Source organism: Agelaius phoeniceus, chromosome 6 (genome assembly GCF_051311805.1).
Source record: "Agelaius phoeniceus isolate bAgePho1 chromosome 6, bAgePho1.hap1, whole genome shotgun sequence".
Classification (NCBI taxonomy): domain Eukaryota; kingdom Metazoa; phylum Chordata; class Aves; order Passeriformes; family Icteridae; genus Agelaius; species Agelaius phoeniceus.
The window spans coordinates 25101187-25123249 of NC_135270.1; the positions used below are offsets into that span (position 1 = coordinate 25101187).

General features: G+C 44.9%; 1 protein-coding gene across 3 annotated transcripts in view; it reads left to right on the forward strand.

Moving 5' to 3' along the window:
• Window positions 1-22063, forward strand: part of LRP4 (LDL receptor related protein 4) — an 83475-nt gene that overhangs the window by 49001 nt on the left and 12411 nt on the right. For 2 of the 3 annotated variants that reach the window (XM_077180097.1, XM_077180098.1), the window contains exons 3-26: window positions 2699-2815; window positions 4408-4521; window positions 4972-5088; window positions 7490-7618; window positions 7957-8076; window positions 8207-8332; window positions 10596-10721; window positions 11171-11305; window positions 11470-11595; window positions 12523-12753; window positions 13012-13168; window positions 13523-13740; window positions 14652-14828; window positions 15379-15504; window positions 16209-16417; window positions 17032-17113; window positions 17738-17843; window positions 18636-18837; window positions 19199-19388; window positions 19639-19770; window positions 20447-20587; window positions 21274-21360; window positions 21566-21737; window positions 21820-21982. In XM_077180097.1, the coding sequence (XP_077036212.1) occupies window positions 2699-2815; window positions 4408-4521; window positions 4972-5088; window positions 7490-7618; window positions 7957-8076; window positions 8207-8332; window positions 10596-10721; window positions 11171-11305; window positions 11470-11595; window positions 12523-12753; window positions 13012-13168; window positions 13523-13740; window positions 14652-14828; window positions 15379-15504; window positions 16209-16417; window positions 17032-17113; window positions 17738-17843; window positions 18636-18837; window positions 19199-19388; window positions 19639-19770; window positions 20447-20587; window positions 21274-21360; window positions 21566-21737; window positions 21820-21982 (3503 nt within the window). The remainder of the gene's footprint in view (window positions 1-2698; window positions 2816-4407; window positions 4522-4971; window positions 5089-7489; window positions 7619-7956; window positions 8077-8206; window positions 8333-10595; window positions 10722-11170; window positions 11306-11469; window positions 11596-12522; window positions 12754-13011; window positions 13169-13522; window positions 13741-14651; window positions 14829-15378; window positions 15505-16208; window positions 16418-17031; window positions 17114-17737; window positions 17844-18635; window positions 18838-19198; window positions 19389-19638; window positions 19771-20446; window positions 20588-21273; window positions 21361-21565; window positions 21738-21819; window positions 21983-22063) is intronic. The other variant, XM_054634660.2, reaches the window with a different exon arrangement.

Here is a 22063-nt window from a genome sequence, read left to right on the forward strand (position 1 = left end):
TGAAGTGATCAATAGCCAACAGAAGAGCTGATTAGTAACAACCCTAGAGCAAAGGGCTGTGCAGTGGATCTGGAGCCTGATGTCCTTAAACAAATCGAAGGAAACTGGAATGTTTTTGTGTAAGCAGTGTGCTTTTTAGTGGGAAGAAGGGATTGGGAGGGCAGAGCTAGGAAGAGGGGGATTAGGAAGATTGCCCCCATGTGAAAGCTGCTCCCAGAATTTCTTGCATTTTCTTTTGAAGCATCTGTTTCTGACCATTATTAAAATCAGGTTACAGGTTTATGTGGATCCCTGCCCTGATCCCATTGGCAGTTCCTCTGCTCTATGAGACATCAGCCCTCATTCATTAGGTTGGGTTTTTTGGTCTCAAGTGGGTTTGTGGTTTTTCTTCCTCCTTTAAAGGAGAGCTCCTGTAGAAGGAGATTTAATTCCACCCTGCCCCCACTCCAGTGTTTTCTGGGCTAGCACACACTTGATCTCTGCTGGGTTAGGGAATTTGGTCCTCCTTTGTATATGGCAGTTTGTGTTTTGCTCTCTTCCCCTGTGCTTGAAGCTTGATTTTTATATCTAGGGCGAGTATGAAATTGGTTGAACTGTTTCCTGTAGGGGTGGAATTTCATTTTATGTCCTTAGCTCATGAAGGGATGCAGCAGTTCAGTGGGATAATGGTATCTGCTCTGAACCAGCGCTAATGGCTTAACCCTCTGGGAGCCTGAAGAATTCTCCCCTGGAGAGTGAGCATGCAAATTCCCTTCCAGGTGGCTCCTGTGCAGTCCTTTGGTGATTAGTCATGCTAAAGCATATGCTGGGAGGATGGTCTTAGTCCTGAAATTGCAGCTGAGGCCAGGAAGGTTTTTCTCAGCGTGCAGTGTTTGGAAGTTGTTCTTGGGGGAGAGAGGTCTGATCTGTGGGACTGATCATCTGAGTCCAAAAATGTCCTCATTTTGTTTGGAAGCAGAGTTTGGAAAGTGGAGAGTTTTCTACTTCTACCTGCCCTGAGGAAGAAGACAAAACTCCTTCATTTTGCTGCAGTAAACCACAGAAACTGAAATATAAGGAAGGGGGTCAGTTATTGGAAGATCAGGATGCTGTCAAATCTGTAGAGGGAAAATACAGATTTCTGTGCTTCCCCTTTCTGAGTATTTCTTATCCTTCCTACCCCTCTGGGGCCTAGAAGTAGCTGGATATGAGATGGATAGCTATCTGCGTGGGGTAGCCTAGACATGATGGGAAGGACCTTTTCCCGAGGGCCAATGCCAAATTCTTTGAATATTGAGGGCAATTACATCTGTAGTGATGTCGTCAGAAATGGAAATGCCTACCACACTAAGGAACAACTGAGAAGATTATCTGAATTTGTGGTTAGAAACATGGATGTTAGAGAAAGTCTGAATTTATCTGCTCTAATATATTCTTAGAGGGGGGGGCTTTTAGGACAGGCCCTTAGTGAAAAATGTTGGAGGACTTGCTATGGAGAGCAGTGAATGATTCAGTATGTATAATCCATGCTTCTTTAACAGGACACTGGCGGCAGTCCTGGGCCAAGGGGAAACAGAGGGTTGAGAAAGCTGGAAAAACTGAAAATGTGACTATTTGTTCTCCTTATTAAATCATCCTCCTTTTGTGTGTGGCTGCTGTCTTCACCTTCCTTTTTTACCCACCTCCCTCCCCTCTCGCTCCCACCTCCAGGATAGTGTTGGCAGGAAAGGGAGTAGCAGCATAGCAGAAGAGGGCTGGCCTGCCTGGTGACAGATGGGAGTTGCTGTCGGCAGGCTGGGCTGGGATGAAAGGGTTTCAGGCAGGGTTTCAGGGCCTTTCTCGCCCTCGCCCCGTCACTTCACTGAGCAAATGCTCTTCTTTGGAGAACACACCTGTCAGGAACAGTCTTGTGCAGCCCCTTGCCTACCACAGCTGGCAGCACTTAAAAGCATGAACCTCTTGGAGTTGAGTGTTCCTCTCATCTGTGGGGGAAAGAACAGGAATGATGCTCCCCCTTGAATTCCAGCTTTGTAGCTCCAGGCCTCTTCAGACGCTGTGGATTTGTGGGTCCACTCCATTACAAACAGACTTCTGTGTGGGCAGGCATCATCCCATGTCTGCCCCCTTCTTTCATCCTTTCTGTATGGAAACCTTGAGCAAGCTTGGGACTGTTGTCCACACCTGAGGTACAGAAAATTATCCCCAGCAGTGGATTCCTGCTTCTCAGCTTCTCCTTGCAGATTTCTTAGGCAAAAAACCCTGACAGAGTCCCCATGCTGAAACACACACTGTAGCATGTGACTTCATAAAGTCAAAACATTGCTTCTGATAGTTCTCACTCTAAGGAACTTGCTGTGTAATAGAAACAGGATGGACTGCCCTGGGAAACATGCAGGAAAGATGTTGATGTTTTAACTTTGCTTATTATAAAACAAGTGCAGTTATAGGAGGACAGCAGGCTCAAGGATGAAAGAGGAACTCAATGGGGGAATTGCAGCAGCTACTTTATTGTGGAAAGGTCAGTGTTTCTCTGGGGAAGAGAGACTGCCAAGCTACAGCCCTACCCTGACCCCCCTCTAAGGAACAGCTCTTCCTGGTAACTTGAAATTTTGTCTTTTGTTTCTAAGAGATTTAGCTCTGCTCCCTCAGGAGGGAAGGAACTTTGTTCTCAGGAAGGAAGCTGGCTGCAGCTACATGAGGTGTTTCTTTGCTCTTTCAGTGCTGCCCACATGCTCCCCCTTGGACTTCCACTGTGACAATGGAAAATGTATCCGCCGGTCATGGGTCTGCGATGGAGACAATGACTGCGAGGATGACTCTGATGAGCAGGACTGCCGTAAGTCACCTGTCTGAGGGAAGAGGGTGGGTGCAGTGCCTGCCTGCTGTGACTGGGGAAAGCTGACCCTTTTTATTACAAGAATGCAAGAGTCTATCCACTGAATTGGACCACTGGCTTGTAGTAAGCTATATTCTGCCCATGACAGAGGTGTGTACCTGTAAGCCCTGCTGCCTTGGCACCTGGCTTGCTGTTCAGCTGCCTGTCTTGGGGGAGGGGATGCTTCTCCATCCAGCTGTAGAACCGTTTATGCCCTGCAGCCCTGCTAGTTAATGTCCCATGAAGCACTTCCCTGAGCTGGGCTCTTCATGCCCTCCCCTGTTAGTGGAAACACCTAACCCCTGCCAAATCCCACTGAACTGCCTGTCTGGCTGATTTCCTGTGGCCTCAGGTTCCACTGTCTGACTTTTCTGCAGTGCTGGCCTGTCACCAGCATCCTGTCCCTTCAAACAGGGCTCCTTGAGGAGAGGGGAGGTGCTGTAAGGATACTGCCTACACAGAGTTGTATGCATGGTGCTCCAGAGTGACTCTCTTGGAGGAACCCCATCTGAAGAAATGTAGAAATAAAGCTCTTGACTGTAAAGTATTCTATGTCCACTGCATTCGTGGAAGTTAGTTCACCTTCTGATCAGTATATCCCTGATCTTTGCCTGCCTTTTTGGGCAAAGAACTGGGAAGCAAAGTTCAGGGGTTGACATCCTGTGTGATGCTCTGGAATGCAGGACTAAACTCAGTTTTCCAGTCCATTCAAATATATTCATGAAGGAAAAGATATGTAGGTCTGGGTCTCTTTGGTTTTCTGTTTCTCATAAAAGTTTGAAATGCCCTCATATCTAAGATAACAGTGGAGAAGGGTGTGATCAAAATATTTGGAGACCAATGAAAGGAGAAAGAAGGTTCTGTGCATGAGAGATTCCTGGAAGGTTATTCAGGCTAGCAGTAACCATAGGAGGGTTTCTGTTGGACTGGAGTCCTCAGGTGCTAAATTTGCAGTCCTTTTCGTTTCCTTACTTGTCTGCAGACAAGCTTCCTTAGGAGACTTGCAAGGAGAGTGGAATGAGGCTCCAAATACTGAGGTGTTCGCAAGAGGAAGTTCAAATTTTCTCTCTCCTTCTTCAGTGAACATGTCCTTTGCTTTGAAGACGGCTTTGACATTGTTGTGAAAGAAGGTGGAAATACAACACTGCTAGCAGTTATCTGTTAGATAATGATAGAGACTATTAACTCATTTGAAAAGAGGTTTGGATTACCTTTTTTCTGTGCAGGGTTATCTTCAGTCTGTCTTGGGACAGTGCTAGAATACATACCAGCATAGGATGGGTGGCTTCATCTCTCTGTTCCAGCTACTTCCTTCAACCTAAACCTCAAGTTTTAGAGCCTGCTGTACTGTTGGTGTGTGAACAGAGTGGAAAAGAGACACTCAAGAAATCTCCCAGTGGCTCCCCTGGTATTTGTTAGGAGAATCAGCTCTCCAGCATCACCGTGTCCTTGGAGGACGATGTTGCTTGACTTGTAACAAGTCACACATTTGGTGTTCTGCAAGCTAAATCTTCTTGCCGTGCCTTCACCTTACCCCCATTGTGTCCTTGCAGCTCCAAGGGAGTGTGAGGAAGATGAGTTCTCGTGCCAGAATGGATACTGCATTCGCAGCCTGTGGCACTGTGACGGTGACAATGACTGTGGGGACAACAGTGATGAGCAGTGTGGTGAGTTAATGAAAATACTGCCTTCACAGTACTTCAAGAGGAGTTATGAGTTGTGCAGAGTCCAGCCTTGCAATTCTAGGATTCCCAGAACCACGGCTAAGGCTCCCAGCTGGCTTTTCTGGGCTGAACTTGTGGGATATTCCATTCCAAGGGTTGGCTGCTTAGGATCTTGGGCTATGTGGCTTACCTGCCAGGCAAAAAAAATCACTTGAGACCTTTCCTTCTTTGACATGGGATTGTGAATTCCCCTTGGATTCCTGTTGAATCCAGCACTCTGTGTCAGTTCAGCGAACAATGATGGTTTTGCTCGGGCCCTGCCTGGCGTGGATATGTATGGTTTAATGAGCAGTCTTGTTTGTGGGTGCCCGAGGAGCTTCAGGAGGATGTTGTGGTGTTTTCCTGGGTACTCTGAGAAAAGCCAAGGCTTTGTTTGCATTGCTGTCTCTGCAGATATGAGAAAGTGCTCAGAGAAGGAGTTCCGTTGCAGTGACGGCAGCTGCATAGCTGAGCACTGGTTCTGTGATGGGGACACAGACTGCAAGGATGGCTCAGATGAAGAGAATTGCCGTGAGTGCTTTTCTTTGTAATCACAGGAAATAGCCCTTTGGACCTGCTCTTGCCTTGGGTTTTGGCATGTTTTCTGCAGCAGAGATCAAAAGAAAGTTAGTTCTGCCTGTACTGGCAGCTATGCTACCTTCTTCTGCCTACCCCAGAGGGCACAAAAGAATGGTGTCTCTCTTGTGTTACCTCACAAACATACTTCAACTGTGTCTTGCTGCTTCTTTCTTCCCATAGCTGTGACCTTGGGTCAGAGCAGGAGTTTATACTTTACTTAATATAGCTCTCTATAAAACCGGAGGAGTTGAAGGGCAGCTGGAAGGCGAGAATACTATTCCCTTCTTTTTCCTCTTGTCTGATTCCAGACTGAAATTTTGGAAGTGGAGGCATACTCTGCTTATTGAAACCACCCTCAGGTACTGCACACTGAAGACACCTCCTGCCTGCCCAGTCTCCCTTCATGTAAATGCTTTTTGCAGGATGTTGCCCAGCAAGTGACCCATGCTGAAGGAGGGGGGTGGTGTTGGGGCATGAGAACCCACAACAGTTGTTTCCTTCTTCACCTTCACAGGCTTGTAGCAAGTGGGACCGGAGTTTGTGTCCCTTTCTAACCCACACTGCCTCTCTCCTGAGTCTGTGAGCACTGTCCATGTCTCTGGAATTTGCAGTGGTCCCTTCCCCCTCCCTGCTCTCAAAGGCATTTTGCAGAATTTGTTCTAGATAGCAGGAAACTTCAAAAGGCTCTGGGAGGGGGATGAGGGCTGCCAGCTCCTGAAGGGCAGGGGGAGTGGATGCATGGGGGAGTTGTCTTTTATCTTTCCAGATAATGAGACTTGGCAGAAAGCCAGGGGCTGCAAACATTTCTAAGCCAGGAAAGGACTCTAAGAGGAAGCCAGCCTCTCTCCCTCTCCTTTCGCTCTCTGCCTTTCTTGTTCCCTTGCCTGTCACTTCACCGAAGGCCATGAATAGACCCTCAGGAAGGGAAGAGAGATGTTCCAATGTTGCCTCCTGTGGGAGTGGAGGGACACCCAGAAGTGGTGTCCCTGTTTCTCTGAGCTGAAACGCTATTTCAGTCCTAGCTGGCAGTTGTCTCTATAAGACATTTTAAGTAACTTGCTAAGAAGTTCAGTTTGGCTACCTCCTGTTCTTTTATCTTCATCCATGTGGTTGTCATCTTTTTCTTATCTCCAATCATGTTTGTCACTCGTCTGGGACAAGGTGGGATTACACACTTCTTTTTTTGTCTGGGTTTTTTTCCTTTGTTTCTTTTGGGGATGTGTGTGTTATAATTGAATCACACAGCATGATAATTTAAGTCACTGATTTAATTTTCTCAAGGAAACTGAAACACTCAGGCTCTTTTTGGTGAGGGCCACATTAACACACATTTTCATATCCAGCCACTGACACTCACTGAATTAAAGTTCTTAGCTCATGCCTTCAGGCTGTGCCCATTTCTTCAAGTTGAACAGGCAGGTGTAGTTCACTTTGTGGACTGCTCTTTCTTTTCAATCTTTCTTTTCCTTTTTGTTTAATATATTTATATTCAGAACTCCTCAGCTGGGAGACTTGTATATCTGAAAAGTACAGTGCATTCTCCAAATAGTATGAGAAGAGGTGTCAGATTCTGTTGTGTGGGACTCAGAATATTTTTCATGCCTTCCCACTTAGTGTACTGTTGAACAGAGAGCATTAGGCAAATCCTTGACCATTAGTTTGTTTGGCTTTGCCCAGGGTCATCTCTCTGGCAGTGCTCCTTACTGAATAGGCATGGTTGTTTTGGCCAGAGCTTGAGAGGAAAGGGAGGGGGAAATCCTCAAAGGTCAGGTGCTGGCCTGGACACCCTGCTGCTTGCTTGCTTTCTTTGGTCTTCAAGTGCTTATTTTTGTTAAAATTTTAAAGGAATCATTCCTTAGTTTAACCTTGCATTCTGACATGCCACAGTCCTTAATATGCAGTTATCCCTAAGGTTTCTTTATTTTTCTGTCTACCTATTTTCAGATTTATTAAACAATTTAAACACTTTTTTGGCACTAAGACATAGTGCTTCAAGCATAAGATGGAAGGTGACACTCTTGGATCCTTTTTGAGACTTTGCCATAAATTCTTCCTTCATATCTTTTTGCTTCTCTGGAATTTAATGGCTCTTGAAAAGTTCAGTGTTTATAGCCTAATATCCTATGTAACTTTTTTTAAAAATTGTATTTACTGGATCATCCGCATGAGTCTTTACATATGAGTTTAACCTGCTTTTCAATGAAGCAAAACCAGCATTCCTCTCTGTAATACAAATCATGCAGAGATAAGCAGCAATGAATACTTGCCAATCCATTATGGGGCTGAGAAGGTTGCCTCTAAACTAGAGTGTGCCTTGTCACCTCACATATTTTTTCTTTGATTCCCTTGTTAGCATCAGATGTTCCAGCTGCCACCTGCAGCTTGGAGGAGTTCCAGTGTGCATATGGACGCTGCATCTTGGACATCTACCACTGTGATGGTGATGATGACTGTGGGGACTGGTCTGATGAATCTGACTGCTGTAAGTTAGCACAGTCCTTGTCCAAGAATCAGAGTTGCAAACTTAAATGCATTTTGGGTTAGCTGGAGAAGGGGTTACAGTGTAGATGGCAATCTAATTATTCACAGATAAGCTGGCTCCTTCATTATTAAGGGTTTTGTTTAACTCTGGAAAGTGAGAATAGTGATGAGAACTGTATAGTCAGTGCACTTCTGCTTACAAGAATTACTACAGTTTCCAGAAGAAATCTATTCAGGACCAAGTTCCTTAATAATGGGGGGTAAGGGTGAAACTGAGGAGCTTTGGGGATTGTTGCATTGGTCTGAGTTTGCTCTTTCTGTGTTTTATCATTTCTGCAGCATCTCACCAGCCTTGTCGCTCTGGAGAGTTCATGTGCAACAGTGGCTTGTGCATTAATGCTGGCTGGAGGTGTGATGGTGACTTTGACTGCGATGACCAGTCAGATGAGAGGAACTGCAGTAAGTGCTGGGAACTGGTGGAAACATTCTGTTTCTGTGGATGCAAAAGAGTGTTTGGGACAGTTAGCTTTGGAATTGGGTCTCTTCTGATTCTTCTTGCTTGTCTGATGTTCCTTTTTTGGGCCCTCAGCTACGTCTATGTGCACAGCTGACCAGTTCCGCTGCAAGTCAGGACGCTGTGTCCGTCTGTCCTGGCGTTGTGATGGGGAAGATGACTGCTCTGACAACAGTGATGAGGAGAACTGTGAGAACACAGGTTTGACCTGCTGCTTTGCTGCTTAATAGCTAATTAAGTTTCCATCCTGATGGTAGTAGGTAGTAAAGTCTCTTGTGTTGCTTCAGGGACTTCAGCCTAGAGTTTCTTTCCTTCCCAGAGAATGGGATCTGTCTTATATGCTTGCCAACTTGTGCAGGTCTGTGTGCTTACACTAACTTAGGTGAAGGTGTTTTCTGGTCAAGTATCCTCCTGTCTTGTCCTTACACTGTGAATTACCGCAGAGCTCCAGGACAATTCCATTCAGACTTGGAAACATCAATAATGTACCAAGTTACTACCTTTGTCACATGGGCTATACTAACTTATGCCTTCTAGGTAGTTCTGGATAGCTTTCCTGTTGCATTGTGAAGTTGCTGAACAATTCTAGCAGACAGTAGAATCAAGGAGGACATTTAGTGGAAGAGAATAACAAGACCTTTGTTTTAGAGGATTAAGGGTGTCAGCTTCCCCCTTAGACATTTGCTCAGGAGTTACTTTTTCTAGTATTCATTTCACATATTGCTATTCCTTTGTGTGATAGTGGTTATGGGGAGCAGGAGGGTTTTAACATACCCTAGTGTTATGGTAGGATTCAAGGAATGTCTAGAATCTTCTCTTTTCCTTAAAGTCTTCAGGATGTCTGTAGGTTTTGTTGAGGACTAGAGTGTGCTGGTCCATGAATTGACCCTAGTGTGTGGAGCCCAGCTATATGTACTGATCCTTCTGCATCAGTTTATTCTGAACAGTGGTTTCAGGGGTAACATAATGGATTTGTGAAACTGTACCTCTTGTTTTGGGGCTGTTGAGGAGTGGAGAGTGGCTGTTCTATGAGGACAGCTGAGCTCAGAGGAGCTGGAGAGGCACACTTTGTAGTCAGTTTGGGAGCAGCTGCTCTCAATTGGTCAGCTGTTGCGAGCATCAGTGTGGTGATCCTGGAAAAAGCAATTGTACTTAAAGACAAGCTGGTAACCCTGTTTCCTCATCCTGATAACAAAGGTATTTAGAGGTACTGAAAGAAGCCAAGTCAAACTGCCAGAGCCATTGAAATTGACTATCTCCATATCAAACCAAACACAAGGTGCAGTTACTGTAAGGTTAGTTGTGCAGTTCTACGTTAGGTCTGTGGTGACAGTGAAAGGTCTATGGTGAAAATGAAACTGGTTTTTCCAGGAAGCGTGCTTACTCATCTAAGCGACATAGTGTGGTGTCCCAATGTCTGTAGCAAGAGTTAAAATCCTCTTGGCTTTAGAGCAGAGATATATTTTTATTTGCCATAGAGAAGATTCCTAAAATGCTAGGCAATCAGCTGGTGTAAGGATCTTTATGTTCAATGTGACAAATGAAGTCCAAGTTTCAGAATCCTTCATATACAGTATTCCTGTGCTCTGAAAAGTGAATCTGGATGTTGTCTGGTTTTGTGTTTGCACCTGGTATGTCTGTAATTCTTAACTCTTCTTGTTAATTTCACAACTACCCTTTTCCACACTGTTTACAGGCAGTCTGCCAATCTGATTGTTTCTCTGCTGGTAACTGTATTGTCCTGTTATCTTTGTAAGATTATCAGAGGGTGATGATTTAGGGACCGCTAATCAAGTTAGCTCAAGAAGTACAAGAAGTAAGAGGCAACAGGACAGTGCAATTATTGCTGAAGAAACAATCAGATTGGCAAAGTCCCTACAAACAGTATTACTTTGCTTACAAGAATTCTGTGCAGTCTCCTTGCCAACAGCAGAAGTTGAAGCGTGTAGGTCATGTGAAATCCTGTTGCCTGAGCTCAGATTTCAGGGATGCATGTAAATCTCATTCCAAGTCCATCAAAGTACAGCTAGGGCTAGACAAGATGTTCCTTCCTAGGCAGGCTCAAGATCCATAGCTGTACTGGTGTGACAGATCAGATTATGAAAGTGAGGAACTGACTTCTCCTTTGCACATGCTGAGTAGGATTGTGGATTCTGAAACCAAAGGGAGCTAAGCCAGGACCTTCCAGTCATTCTAAGAGAAACTAGTCAGAAGAACTTCACAGTAAAGCAACAGTGGACTCAGACTAGCAGAGAGTTTGCAGACCTCCAAATCAGCATAAAAGTATGCAGAGCAGTAAGGGCTGCTAGATGAGCTGAATTTAAAGGAAGAAGAAGTAATGTATTTATGCTCATATGAAAAGTTTGTAACAAATCTTGGAAAATATTCTGTATTCTTTTCTTCACCATAACTATTGTTCCATCAGTAAGCTGTGATGTGCTACTTTTCCCTTCTTCTATTGCAGGCACCCCTCAGTGTGCCCCAGACCAGTTCCTGTGTGGGAATGGGCGTTGCATTGGCCAGAGGAAGCTGTGCAATGGAGCAAATGATTGTGGAGATGGCAGTGATGAGAGCCCACATCAAAACTGCCGTAAGTCCTCCCAAGTTCAGTCTTAGACATAAATGGAAGCCCATTAATGTGTGGGAGTCTGTCTGGTGTTACTGAAGGATGTGTGTAGGAAAGAAAGTCTGAGCTGTGATAATGGGAGCAAGTTAAAGATTGAGGAAAAAAACCTTGTTGGTTTTGCCAATTAAAGACTGCACACAAGGAATGATGGGGAAAAGATTATGATCTCAGATATCACCATTTGTCTGCAGAGACACCGAATCCTAAAAACATGTTAATCTGAGCTCTGTTGTCCTGTTCAGTTGTGGCCTGCAGAGGAGAGCTCTGGCTGCAAAGAGGAAGCTTCCAGCACAGCTTGTGTCCTCCCCCTCTTGTTCAGCCTGCTTTGAAGGGTGACTGCTGCCTAACAGCTGAAGGCAGGAGCAGCTGCCTTGTGGTTTCTGCTCAGTTATCTTCACATGTTTCTTCTGCAGGTCCAAGAACAGGGGAGGAGAATTGCAATGTCAACAATGGTGGCTGTGCTCAGAAATGCCAGATGGTGCGAGGGATGGTGCAGTGCACTTGCCACACAGGTTACAGGCTCCTGGAAGATGGCCGATCATGCCAAGGTGGGTTTTTGGAGCAGTAGCCTCCTCCCTGCTGCTTTGGTATGTTTGAAATTAGTGGCTATGATAGGGTGAAAATCAGAGTATGAAAGTAGATGCAATCTACCAGTGAGATTTTTGGGTTTGTTGATGATCTATCTAATGGTAACTTTCTCTGTAACATGCAGATGTGAATGAATGTGCTGAGGAAGGCTACTGCAGCCAAGGCTGTACCAACAGCGAAGGAGGCTTCCAGTGCTGGTGTGAGCAGGGCTACGAGCTGCGCCCTGACAAACGTAGCTGCAAAGCTCTAGGTAAAGGGGAGTTCAACAACAGACAACTGGTGTGTGTCTGTTGGTCCAGTTCTTATAATGATGTCTTTAGTGCTTCACTGGCAGCATTGTGCTGTTCACAAACAAACCTGTGAAGGAAAGGAAGTACCTGTACTTGTGTTAGATATGCCCACACTGTTGATAAGTGTTTGTGAAAATTTTGCGTGATTTTGACCATGGAGAGAGGTACTACACTGTTTCCTTTCCCTGCCAGGGAGATGATCCTTCCTTTTCTTCCTAGTCCTTTGTCATTTCTTGTGACTCAGAACCTGGGACAAAACAAGCTTTCTGTCTCTGTTCAGGAAGTGTCTTAGCTTTTTTAAAGATACCTATACACTTCTTTAACTTTATTCCTCCTCTAATGTAGGAGCTGAGGAATTAGAAATTTCACTTAAAGACTTTAGATTTCATTAGGAATTCCCCTAGTGATATCCATAAAGGATGTTAATATTTTGAGGATGGTTTTTTGCAGTGGAAATGTCTGCTGAGTTTATATCGGGCTGAGGAAGATTTCAACTGTGTCCTGTCTGTAGTAGAAGGTGTAGTAGAGCATGTGTGTTTGCATGGCTAGGAAATGCATATAGGAAAAAGAAACTCTAGTCCAGCTGCCAAGCGGCTATCCAGTGATGTAGTTTCAGAGGCTGAGGGGAGGCAGGCTTAGGTAGGACCTGGAATGATTGCTTCTTGCTGAGTTAATGTTTGCCAGAAGGTTTAAAACTGCTCATCTTTGAGTTAGGACTATGTATAGAGGATGTAAAAACACTCTCTGAAGTGTTTTGCATTTGAGGGTTGATTTCTGCTGCCAGTACTGCAAAACTCTGTTCTGGGACTTGGTGCAGAGGGAATGGTAGACAGGACCCAGTCAAATGCTGTCAAATACTCCAATGCTGTCTTCCCGTATATTCTTAGGGCCAGAGCCCGTGCTGCTCTTTGCCAATCGAATTGATATCCGACAAGTGTTGCCTCATCGCTCTGAGTATACACTGCTTCTGAACAACCTGGAAAATGCCATTGCCCTTGATTTCCACCACAGCAAGGAGCTGGTGTTCTGGTCTGATGTCACGCTTGATCGCATCATGAGGGCCAATCTGAATGGTAGCAATGTGGAAGAGGTGGTTTCCACAGGGCTGGAGAGCCCAGGTGCGTGACTGCAAAAAAGGCAATGGTATAGGGTGGGTGAGTGGAGGAGAGTGGGGACCCAGCATTCAGAACAAAGTGCATCTCCCTGAGGAAGGTTATGGGTTGGATGGAATGGGTGTTAGGTCAGTGTCCCACCGGAGTTAATCTTGGCTGGCAGAAGAAGAAACTGGGCCTCTTCTGAGGTGGACAGAGAAAAGGATCTATTTTTCTGTGCAGATCCATGGTTTCATTCTGTACTTAATTCTGTCTTATACATAGGTGGACTTGCTATTGATTGGATTCATGACAAATTATACTGGACAGACTCTGGGACATCTCGAATTGAGGTAGCAAACTTGGATGGCACTCACAGGAAAGTGCTTTTGTGGCAGAACCTGGAGAAGCCCCGAGCAATTGCCCTACATCCTGTGGAGGGGTGAGTGAAAATATGGGAAACCAGGGGGAAACCCCAGTGAGCTCTCCATGTACATGCTTTTTGTTGAACATAAAACCCCATTCTTGGTCGCAAAGGTTACCTCAAGACCAAGACTTGAGTTGGCACTGATAGTTTGGGGAACCTGGCAATGTTGGGACCCTGCAGAGCCTTAATCCTGCTCTGGGCCCTTCAACTTTCAGCAGGCTGGTTGTTACTTTTCACTTCTCACATGGCTGTGACCCAGTCTCATGCTCGAGGTCGCAGGACTGATGTTGCTTTGCCCTGATAGGGAGTGATACTGGGTGCAGTATGTGGGCCACAAGTTTTCTAGCTGTCTCTCCCTGTCTCCTCCAGTACTATCTACTGGACTGACTGGGGCAACACTCCCCGCATTGAGTATTCCAACATGGATGGCTCTAATCGGCGCATCATTGCGGATACACACCTCTTCTGGCCCAATGGACTAACCATTGACTATGCAGGACATCGAATGTACTGGGTGGATGCCAAACATCACGTCATTGAGAGGGCTGACCTTGATGGACGCAATAGGAAGGCTGTTATTAGCCAAGGTAAGTAACAGGCTTTCTCCAGGGAGTGCTTTCTGCAATAAAGACCACAGAGTAGCACAGTGCTGATCTGAGCTTGAGACACTGGCTCCTGCGTCTGTGCTTGTCTCCTCTTCTTTCACTGTGGAATGAATTCTGTCACCATTGAGGGATGGAGTTTGCCATCCAGTCATCAGTGGCTGAAACAAAAGCAGGTTGAGGGAGGTGAGTCTGCTCTTGTGAGACTCCAGCTGGAATGCTGCCTCCATCTCTGGGGCTCCAAACATAAGAAGAATATGGAACTGTTGGAGGAAGTCTAGAGGAGGGCCACAAAGTTAATAAGAGGATTGGTGCACTCCCCTACAAAGGCTGGAAAGAAAGTTGGGGCTGCTCAGCCTTGAGAGGAGAAGGTTGTGTGGAGACCTCATTGCAACCTTCCAGTATCTGAAGGGAACCTACCAGGAAGCAGGAAGGGGACTCTTGATCAGGAACTGTAGTGTTAGGAGAAGAAGTACTGGATACAAATTAAAAGAGGGGAAATTCAGGTTAGGTATTAGGAAGACATTTTTCACTTGTGAGGTTAGTGAAGTGGTGGAACAGGTTGCCCAGGAAGGTTGCAAAGGAGGTTGCAAATGCCCCAGCCCTGGCATTGTTCAAAGCCTTGAGCAACCTAGCCTCGTGGGAGGTGTCCCTCCCTGCCTATGGTGGGGGGATTGGGACTAGATGATCTTTAAAGCCTATTCCAGCCCCCTAATGTTCTATCTATGATTATAGGACAGCAGAGAGGAATTGTCTGTTAAATTAGTGTAAAGTATATTTGAGCAGGTTGAGTGTGGTGAAGCCTAAGGGGCAGTGAAAAGAGCATTCCCTTGTCTCCCTGCTAGCCTGAGTCATGTTAGACGTGATCATATTCCTGTATTGGATGTCTATTGCAGGGCTCCCACACCCATTTGCTATCACTGTGTTTGAGGACAGTCTGTACTGGACAGACTGGCACACCAAGAGCATCAACAGTGCCAACAAATTCACAGGCAAGAACCAGGAGATCATCCGTAACAAACTCCACTTCCCTATGGACATCCACACGCTGCATCCTCAGCGTCAGCCAGCAGGTAACTGCAGAGCGGGTAGAAACTCATTTGAGCCAGTAGAAGACCCGGAGCCGCCCACTCCCTGTAAAGCCGGGAGATGACATCCTGAACCCAGCATGTGGATGAACCCCCCACCTGTGCCCGGGGCTGTGGCAGAACTTGCTCTGCCGCCCCCGCGTTGAGGTCGCTCGGCCGGTACCTCGGAGTTGGGTGTTACCGCAGCTCCCCCTGCTGACACCGGGGGTGGAGGCCTTTCAGTAGGAAATACTGGGGGCTTGTTTACACAAGAGAAGTTTTGGGACGGGGAAAAATCGTAAGTGGACGTCATGATGACTGACATCTTCCTTACTCCTCTTCAGTTGATATTATCTGCTCTCGAAGTGCATTGAGTTAAATGTTCATTTTAAAATTGAGCCCTAAAAATTGAGTTAGTTTATATGTTTCCTTATTTTCAATTAACTTCTGGATTGGGAAGTTATATCCATGTGGTCTTGACACCTCAGCTAGTGTTTTTCCTCATTTCTTTACTCTTTGCTTTATGTGTGGTTGCTCTTGTCTTTGGCTACTTGAGCAGGGAGAAACCGTTGTGGGGACAACAACGGAGGCTGCACGCACCTGTGCCTGCCGAGCAGCAAGGATTACACCTGCGCCTGCCCCACGGGCTTCCGCAAGACCAGCAGCCATGCCTGTGCCCAGAGTAAGTGAGGTGGGACCACGTGCTCAGATCTTCAGTGGGTGGCAGAGGGCTGGCAGTGGGACTAAGCATCAGCAGTACTTGCTTCCAAGGAAATGCAGCTGGATAGACTGAGATAGAAGTATTAAGGGTCCTGCCAGAGGATGCTTCACCTTTTTGATGCATTCCCCTGTTCTGTATTCTCACTGCCCTCACTAGGCTTCATGGGTGGGGAAGCAGACAAATTCTACCCTTTGTCCTTATTTCAAGGCTGCTATTGGGACCATGCTACCTGGCACAGCTAATTGTTTTTCTGAAATTCTCATAATGGCTGTGTCAGTGATGAACAAAAAAGTCCTCATCATTGCCACATTTCTTAGTTTGCAGCTATGTGAAAGAACTTGACCAACTATCTCCCAGATTCTCGAGAGCTATTTTAAAATAGCTATTTGATTTGGAGGGATGTCAGTGCCATCCTTTGAAGAATATGGTTGCCCTTGTTCCCTCAGCATAGATTACACCCCAGAAGAGAGCTCACAACCACTCTGACCCCCACTTGCCCATCCTCTCTCAGTGGTATTTTGCTTCCAGTAAAAAAAAGACCAAAGGCCTGCCAGTGAGAGATGATGTAGGTAGTTAAGGTTGTGGATGTAGCTGGGAATTGTCTGTCTATCACATTATTGTTGAACTTAGAGAAATTAAAAGAAGACCTTTCGACCTTTGATCAGGTCTTGACAAGTTCCTGCTTTTTGCCCGAAGGATGGACATCCGTCGGATCAGCTTTGACACAGATGACCTGTCAGATGATGTCATCCCCCTTGCTGATGTCCGCAGTGCTGTGGCTCTAGACTGGGACTCAAAGGATGACTATGTCTACTGGACAGATGTTAGCACTGACTCAATCAGCCGAGCAAAATGGGATGGATCGAACCAGGAGGTACAGTGTTCACTGTGTGTGGAGGTCATCTGGCCAGGAGACTCCTGGAACATCAGATTTGAAGCCACTGGGATACACTGGCTTTTTAAGGCGCTGCAGTTCATGGTGGATCTTTTGTTCATTAGTTTTCCTAGTTCTGACAAACTAATGAGATCGCTGCACACAACATAAACAATTGGAGGCATGGAGAGCCTTGAATGGGGACATGAAGCATGGCCATTTGTGGGCTTTGTTCAATTCCTTTGTTGTAGCCCTAGAATCTGAAAGGAAAAAGTATTAAATCCTCTATTATGTTCTATGTTTGGAATGAGAATCATGCTCTTTGGAAATGCTTTCTGCACACACTTCTAGGCTGGTGGTGCTATAAACAAGGCAAACAGAGTTCAAAGTTTGGATTTGCAGTTTGTACAGGCACAAAAAAAAATAGAAGTTTCTCCAAATAAAACCCTTATTCGGACTTCAAAGTCCTTAATGTTCTCTTGTATGGCATTGCTCTGCTCAGGCTTTTGCCTTTTGAAAGTTAACATTGTTTGTGAATGGGTAGTGCATTGGACAAGTGCTTTCTCCCTAAGGTCTAATTTCACTAAGGATTTTTTCTTTATGTTTTCATTCAGGTTGTGGTGGACACCAGCCTGGAAAGTCCAGCTGGACTTGCAATTGACTGGGTCACCAACAAACTATACTGGACTGATGCAGGTACTGGGATCCTCTGCTTTACATAGATTTCTGTCTTCCTTATTAGTCATGAAAGCTGAAAATCAGCTGGGTAGTTCTGTCTGTTTCATTCCAAATTTGTCTAATTTCTGTGTAGCAGAAAGATGGAGTTTCATGTCATGTGCTTCTGAGTATGAATTGAGGCACAACCCATAGTTTAATTCTCTTTGCAGTATCCCCAGTACTAATTCTACAAAAACATTTGTCATTGTTGTCTTGCTGCCGAGCTTGTGATTGTGTGCATTTATGTATCTTCCATCAGTGTATCTTGGGGTGCAGCAGGTCATACTTGGAACGTGTTCCCTGCTCATAGTCATAGTTAAGAGAGATGTAAGGAAGATTATTCTTTTCTAGCTGTTCTCTCTCTCTCATGGCATGGGGGCTTAGGTAAGAGGTGGATTATATACAGGATTCCACATCAGTGACAGCCACAGAGGTGACTTTAGAGGATGGAAAGTGACACTTTAAGCCAGATTTCTTACCTATCTTCCAGCTAAGAACACAGATGGATATAGGGGAAGAATGCACTGTTGTACGGAGGTTTTTTTGCCTTAGCTCTTGCAATTCAAATTTCATCTCTGTTATTTTCTCTCTCAACTTTTGTAGGAACAGATCGGATAGAGGTGTCCAATACAGATGGGACCATGAGAACTGTTCTAATATGGGAGAACCTAGACAGACCTAGAGATATTGTAGTGGACCCTGTTGGAGGGTAAGAGAGTCTTTCTTCTAGGATGACATAACAATTCTTGCATGTCTAAAGACTTTCTGGTTCTTTGGTTTTGTACTATTTTCTTTCTCACTGGTGCCATTGTTCTACAACCTGCTAGTGACTGAAACTAGAGACGTGAATTTAGATGCTAATAGAACAAGATAAGCAGAGGTAATTCCTGTTGTGCTGTGGAGCTTGCAGGAACTGGCTGGTGTTTTCATTTGTTTATCCTGGGGATGTAATAACTAAAGATGTGGTATGAAAATGTTGAGAATGGGGCCATCTAGATATTTTCTGTTTCTGTTGCGCATATATGTTGAATTTGTATTCAAGCTCCCTGCTTATTGACTTGAGTTTCAGTCAGAAGTATGTTCTCAGACCTTTTGGAGATGGGGATAGGGTGGGTAGGAAAAAGCTCGCCAGCAATTGCTTTAGAAGTGTTTAATGTCTTGAATGAAAGAGTGCTATTCTTTCCTTGAGTGGATTACTGGAAGACAAATACAGCAAGAGTGTAAATAGCTAGTGGTGTACATTGCTAAATAATCAGTTAATTTTTAGACTTCGACTTATTTTCTTGAATTTTTTTCCTACACATTGTAATTGGGCCAGCCCATGGGCAGTAGAAGGTCTATAAATTTGAGTATGATCTTAGGTACATTACAAGAACCCAAGGCTGGACACGAGAACACTAATACTTTAATGCTTCTGCTAGAGTCTGAAGGCACCAGAGTCACTTGCTTCTCTGGCAGTGAAAAAGTGTGGGCATTCACTTCTATCTGGGCTTCTTCTCAGGTTCATGTACTGGACTGACTGGGGAGCTAACCCAAAAATTGAACGTGCTGGGATGGATGCCTCAAACCGCTTGGTGATCATTTCCTCCAACCTGACATGGCCCAATGGCTTGGCCATTGACTACGAGTCACAGCGCTTGTACTGGGCAGACGCAGGCATGAAGACCATCGAGTATGCCAGTCTGGATGGAAGCCACAGGAAGGTAAGGAAGCCGTCTTTGAGGAGCAGCTCTGGGAGTCTGAACACAAAGTAATGATGCTTCCTGCCTCTTTTTCCAATGGAAAGGAAAATTGACAAATCAAAGTACATGGTGGCTTTTACTGAGAGAAAAGAACTCCTTTTCAATTTGAAGCTGTGTGAGGGAAGTTTGAGGGCCAAGGTTGCCTCATCATTCTCCTTTTGCTGTGATTGTATGTTATGATGTTGAGAGGGAGCAAGGAAAGCCTCTTCTCCTTAGTGACTTCATAGTCACTTATATATATATATATGTATATAAAATATTTTTTTAAAGGATTTTAATTTATATAATATTTTTCTTTGGGTGATGGCGGTAATCTGAGCAGGTGCTGATTGGGAGCAATCTGCCTCACCCCTTTGGACTTACTCTTTATGGCGAGAGAATCTACTGGACAGATTGGCAGGCCAAAAGCATCCAGAGTGCAGATAGGAGAACTGGGCAGTCTCGGGAAACACTGCAGGACAATCTGGAGAATCTTATGGATATTCATGTTTTCCACCGGCACAGGCCACCAGGTACAGAGCTCACACCCAAGCCCCACTGAGCTGAGAGCTTGCTCAGGCTCTGCCATGTGGCATGTCTTTTCTGCAAGCAGCTGACCTGTCAGCTCTCATTGTCTTAAGTGTCTGTGTGGAGTAAGAGAACGTGAGAATTAACTCTTGACTTGGCATTTGAGGGCATTCTACAATGTGTTTCTATAGCTGCTGCATCTCTTTTTTGTGCCAGTGCTGCTGGCTCATGGATTTCTCATCCTCTTTTCTGTAGTACATACAGCATGTGAAGTTAACAATGGGGGCTGCAGTCACCTGTGCCTTTTGGCACCTCTTCCAAAAGGCTACAGCTGTACTTGCCCCACAGGGATCAATCTGCAATCTGATGGCAAGACCTGCTCCCCTGGTGAGTGTTCTCTGTAGAATCCTCATTGCAGTTTTGTATCAGAGCTACATTTTGCCCCTGCCGTGTTAGAGAAAAAATTTCACTTTTATGTGCTTACCTGCTTTATGCCTTGAAAAACCCATTTGGTGCTTGTACCTTCAATTTGAGTGGGAATTACTGTGAAGAAACTTACTGATAAATGGATTGATGAAGGAGACATTTTTCTTGAAATTATGTTGGCCAAGTAAACCAAACATCACATTTTTTCCCAGACTTTTGCCCTAATATTGAGGTGAATTCTTAAACTACAAGGTGATATATTCTTAATAGGTCTGTATACACTCCTCCTGTTGGACCACTTCTGTGGATGGTGGAAGGCACTTGGCTTCAGGCCATAGTACATCCACTTTTCCTTCCTAGGAGACAAAAAATGACTCCTAATTTACATTTCCCACACATATTAGCAGAAGTAATTCTTCTGTGAGTGTTATGCCTTTCAACTTGGATGTAAAGAAGCATTAAGTGATGCTCATAAAAGTGATGCTTTTGTACACAGACTGTCCATAAGCCAAGATCTATCTAAAACACTTTCCCTCTTCCACTGAAGTGGTTGTAAACTCTAGAATACTTGATAAATTATGCCTACAGTTGACTGAACTTGTTCCTCACTAATATGTGTCCATTGTCCACTCTGCAGGAATGACCAGTTTTCTGATCTTTGCCAGAAGGACTGACATCCGAATGGTTTCTCTGGATATCCCCTACTTTGCAGATGTTGTTGTCTCAGTCAATGTCACCATGAAGAACACCATTGCAATTGGAGTGGATCCTCATGAAGGTTTGAACTTCTTACTGTATCTGGCTGTGTTTGAAAGGCAACAAGTAACTTCCTATCTAAATGCCTGAGTAAAGACCCAGCCACAGATCTTACTGTAGGCTGTGGATTTGGGTAGGTTTTTATTTTCCTTGTAAGTGCTGCAGATAATTTGTTTCCAGTGAGGAAAGGAATATCCTTAGAGGAAAGCAGAGAACCCAAACTATATGAAAAAAAAACTGCCTGCAATATTGAGTAGGTCCCTCTGCATTTTGGATTTAAGAAAGTTCCTCTTGCTGAGGCCTTTTACAACAGTAGAGCTGAGATGCTGGTTGCTCATGTATAGTAAACATCTGATGTCTGATGCTGTGCTGGATGTAAACACTGTTGCACTGTAAGGTAGATGATCTCATTTAGAGAAGTCAGATGTGGAGCTCTACTACTAGCTGATGGTATTAGGTGTTCTCCGTGTGAAGGTCAGATCTTCTGTAAATGTCCTACATATTTTGGGGAGAATTTGCATTGTTTTATCATTCTAGCTTAATAATCTTGTGCTCTTATTATTCCTGTACAATCAGGTCCAGTTTGAATGGTGTAGCAGGTAGTCAAACACATGGATCTGGTTTTTAAGGATTTTGCTGTTTGGTTGTTGGGGTTTGGTTTGGTTTTGTTCTGGGCTTTTTCAAATTTCTCTTTCTTCTTCAACCCAGGAAAGGTTTACTGGTCAGACAGCACATTGCGGAAAATCAGTCGCGCTGCCCTTGATGGCTCACAATTTGAGGACATCATCACTACAGGTGAGGGAGATTTTGATCTGAGAGCCTCTTGCTTCTTTGCAGTATGAAAAGAGAGATTCACTGATACACTGGTAGAATACATTTTTGGTGGAAAGGCAAGCAAAACCTAAAGAAGTTGCCTACGAGATGGACAAGAGAAATACTAGAAATTCCTGACTAAATTGGGAGAAAAAGCAGTGACCAAAATGTTTTGCTATTTTCTCAGGTCTGTTGACTACAGATGGGCTGGCCGTGGATGCTATTGGCAGGAAGATATATTGGACAGATACAGGAACAAACCGGATTGAAGTGGGCAACCTCGATGGCTCCATGAGGAAAGTCTTGGTCTGGCAGAACCTGGACAGCCCTCGGGCAATAGCTTTATACCATGAAATGGGGTTAGTGTTGTCAAGAGATTGTCTAGGAGTTACACAGGACTTCTGATCTCCTTTTCCGTAATACTTGCTGACTTTTCCCCAGGTATATGTACTGGACAGACTGGGGTGAGAATGCCAAGCTGGAACGCTCTGGGATGGATGGCTCTGCACGTGTGGTGCTCATCAGCAACAACTTGGGCTGGCCTAATGGACTGGCAGTGGATAAGGCTGGGTCCCAGCTGCTCTGGGCTGATGCACACACAGAGGTCTGATTCTGTTCTTCAGTGTTGTTTATCATTGGGTATTTGGTAGCCTGGACGCTGCTTTGAAGGTCTTGAGCAAGTTGT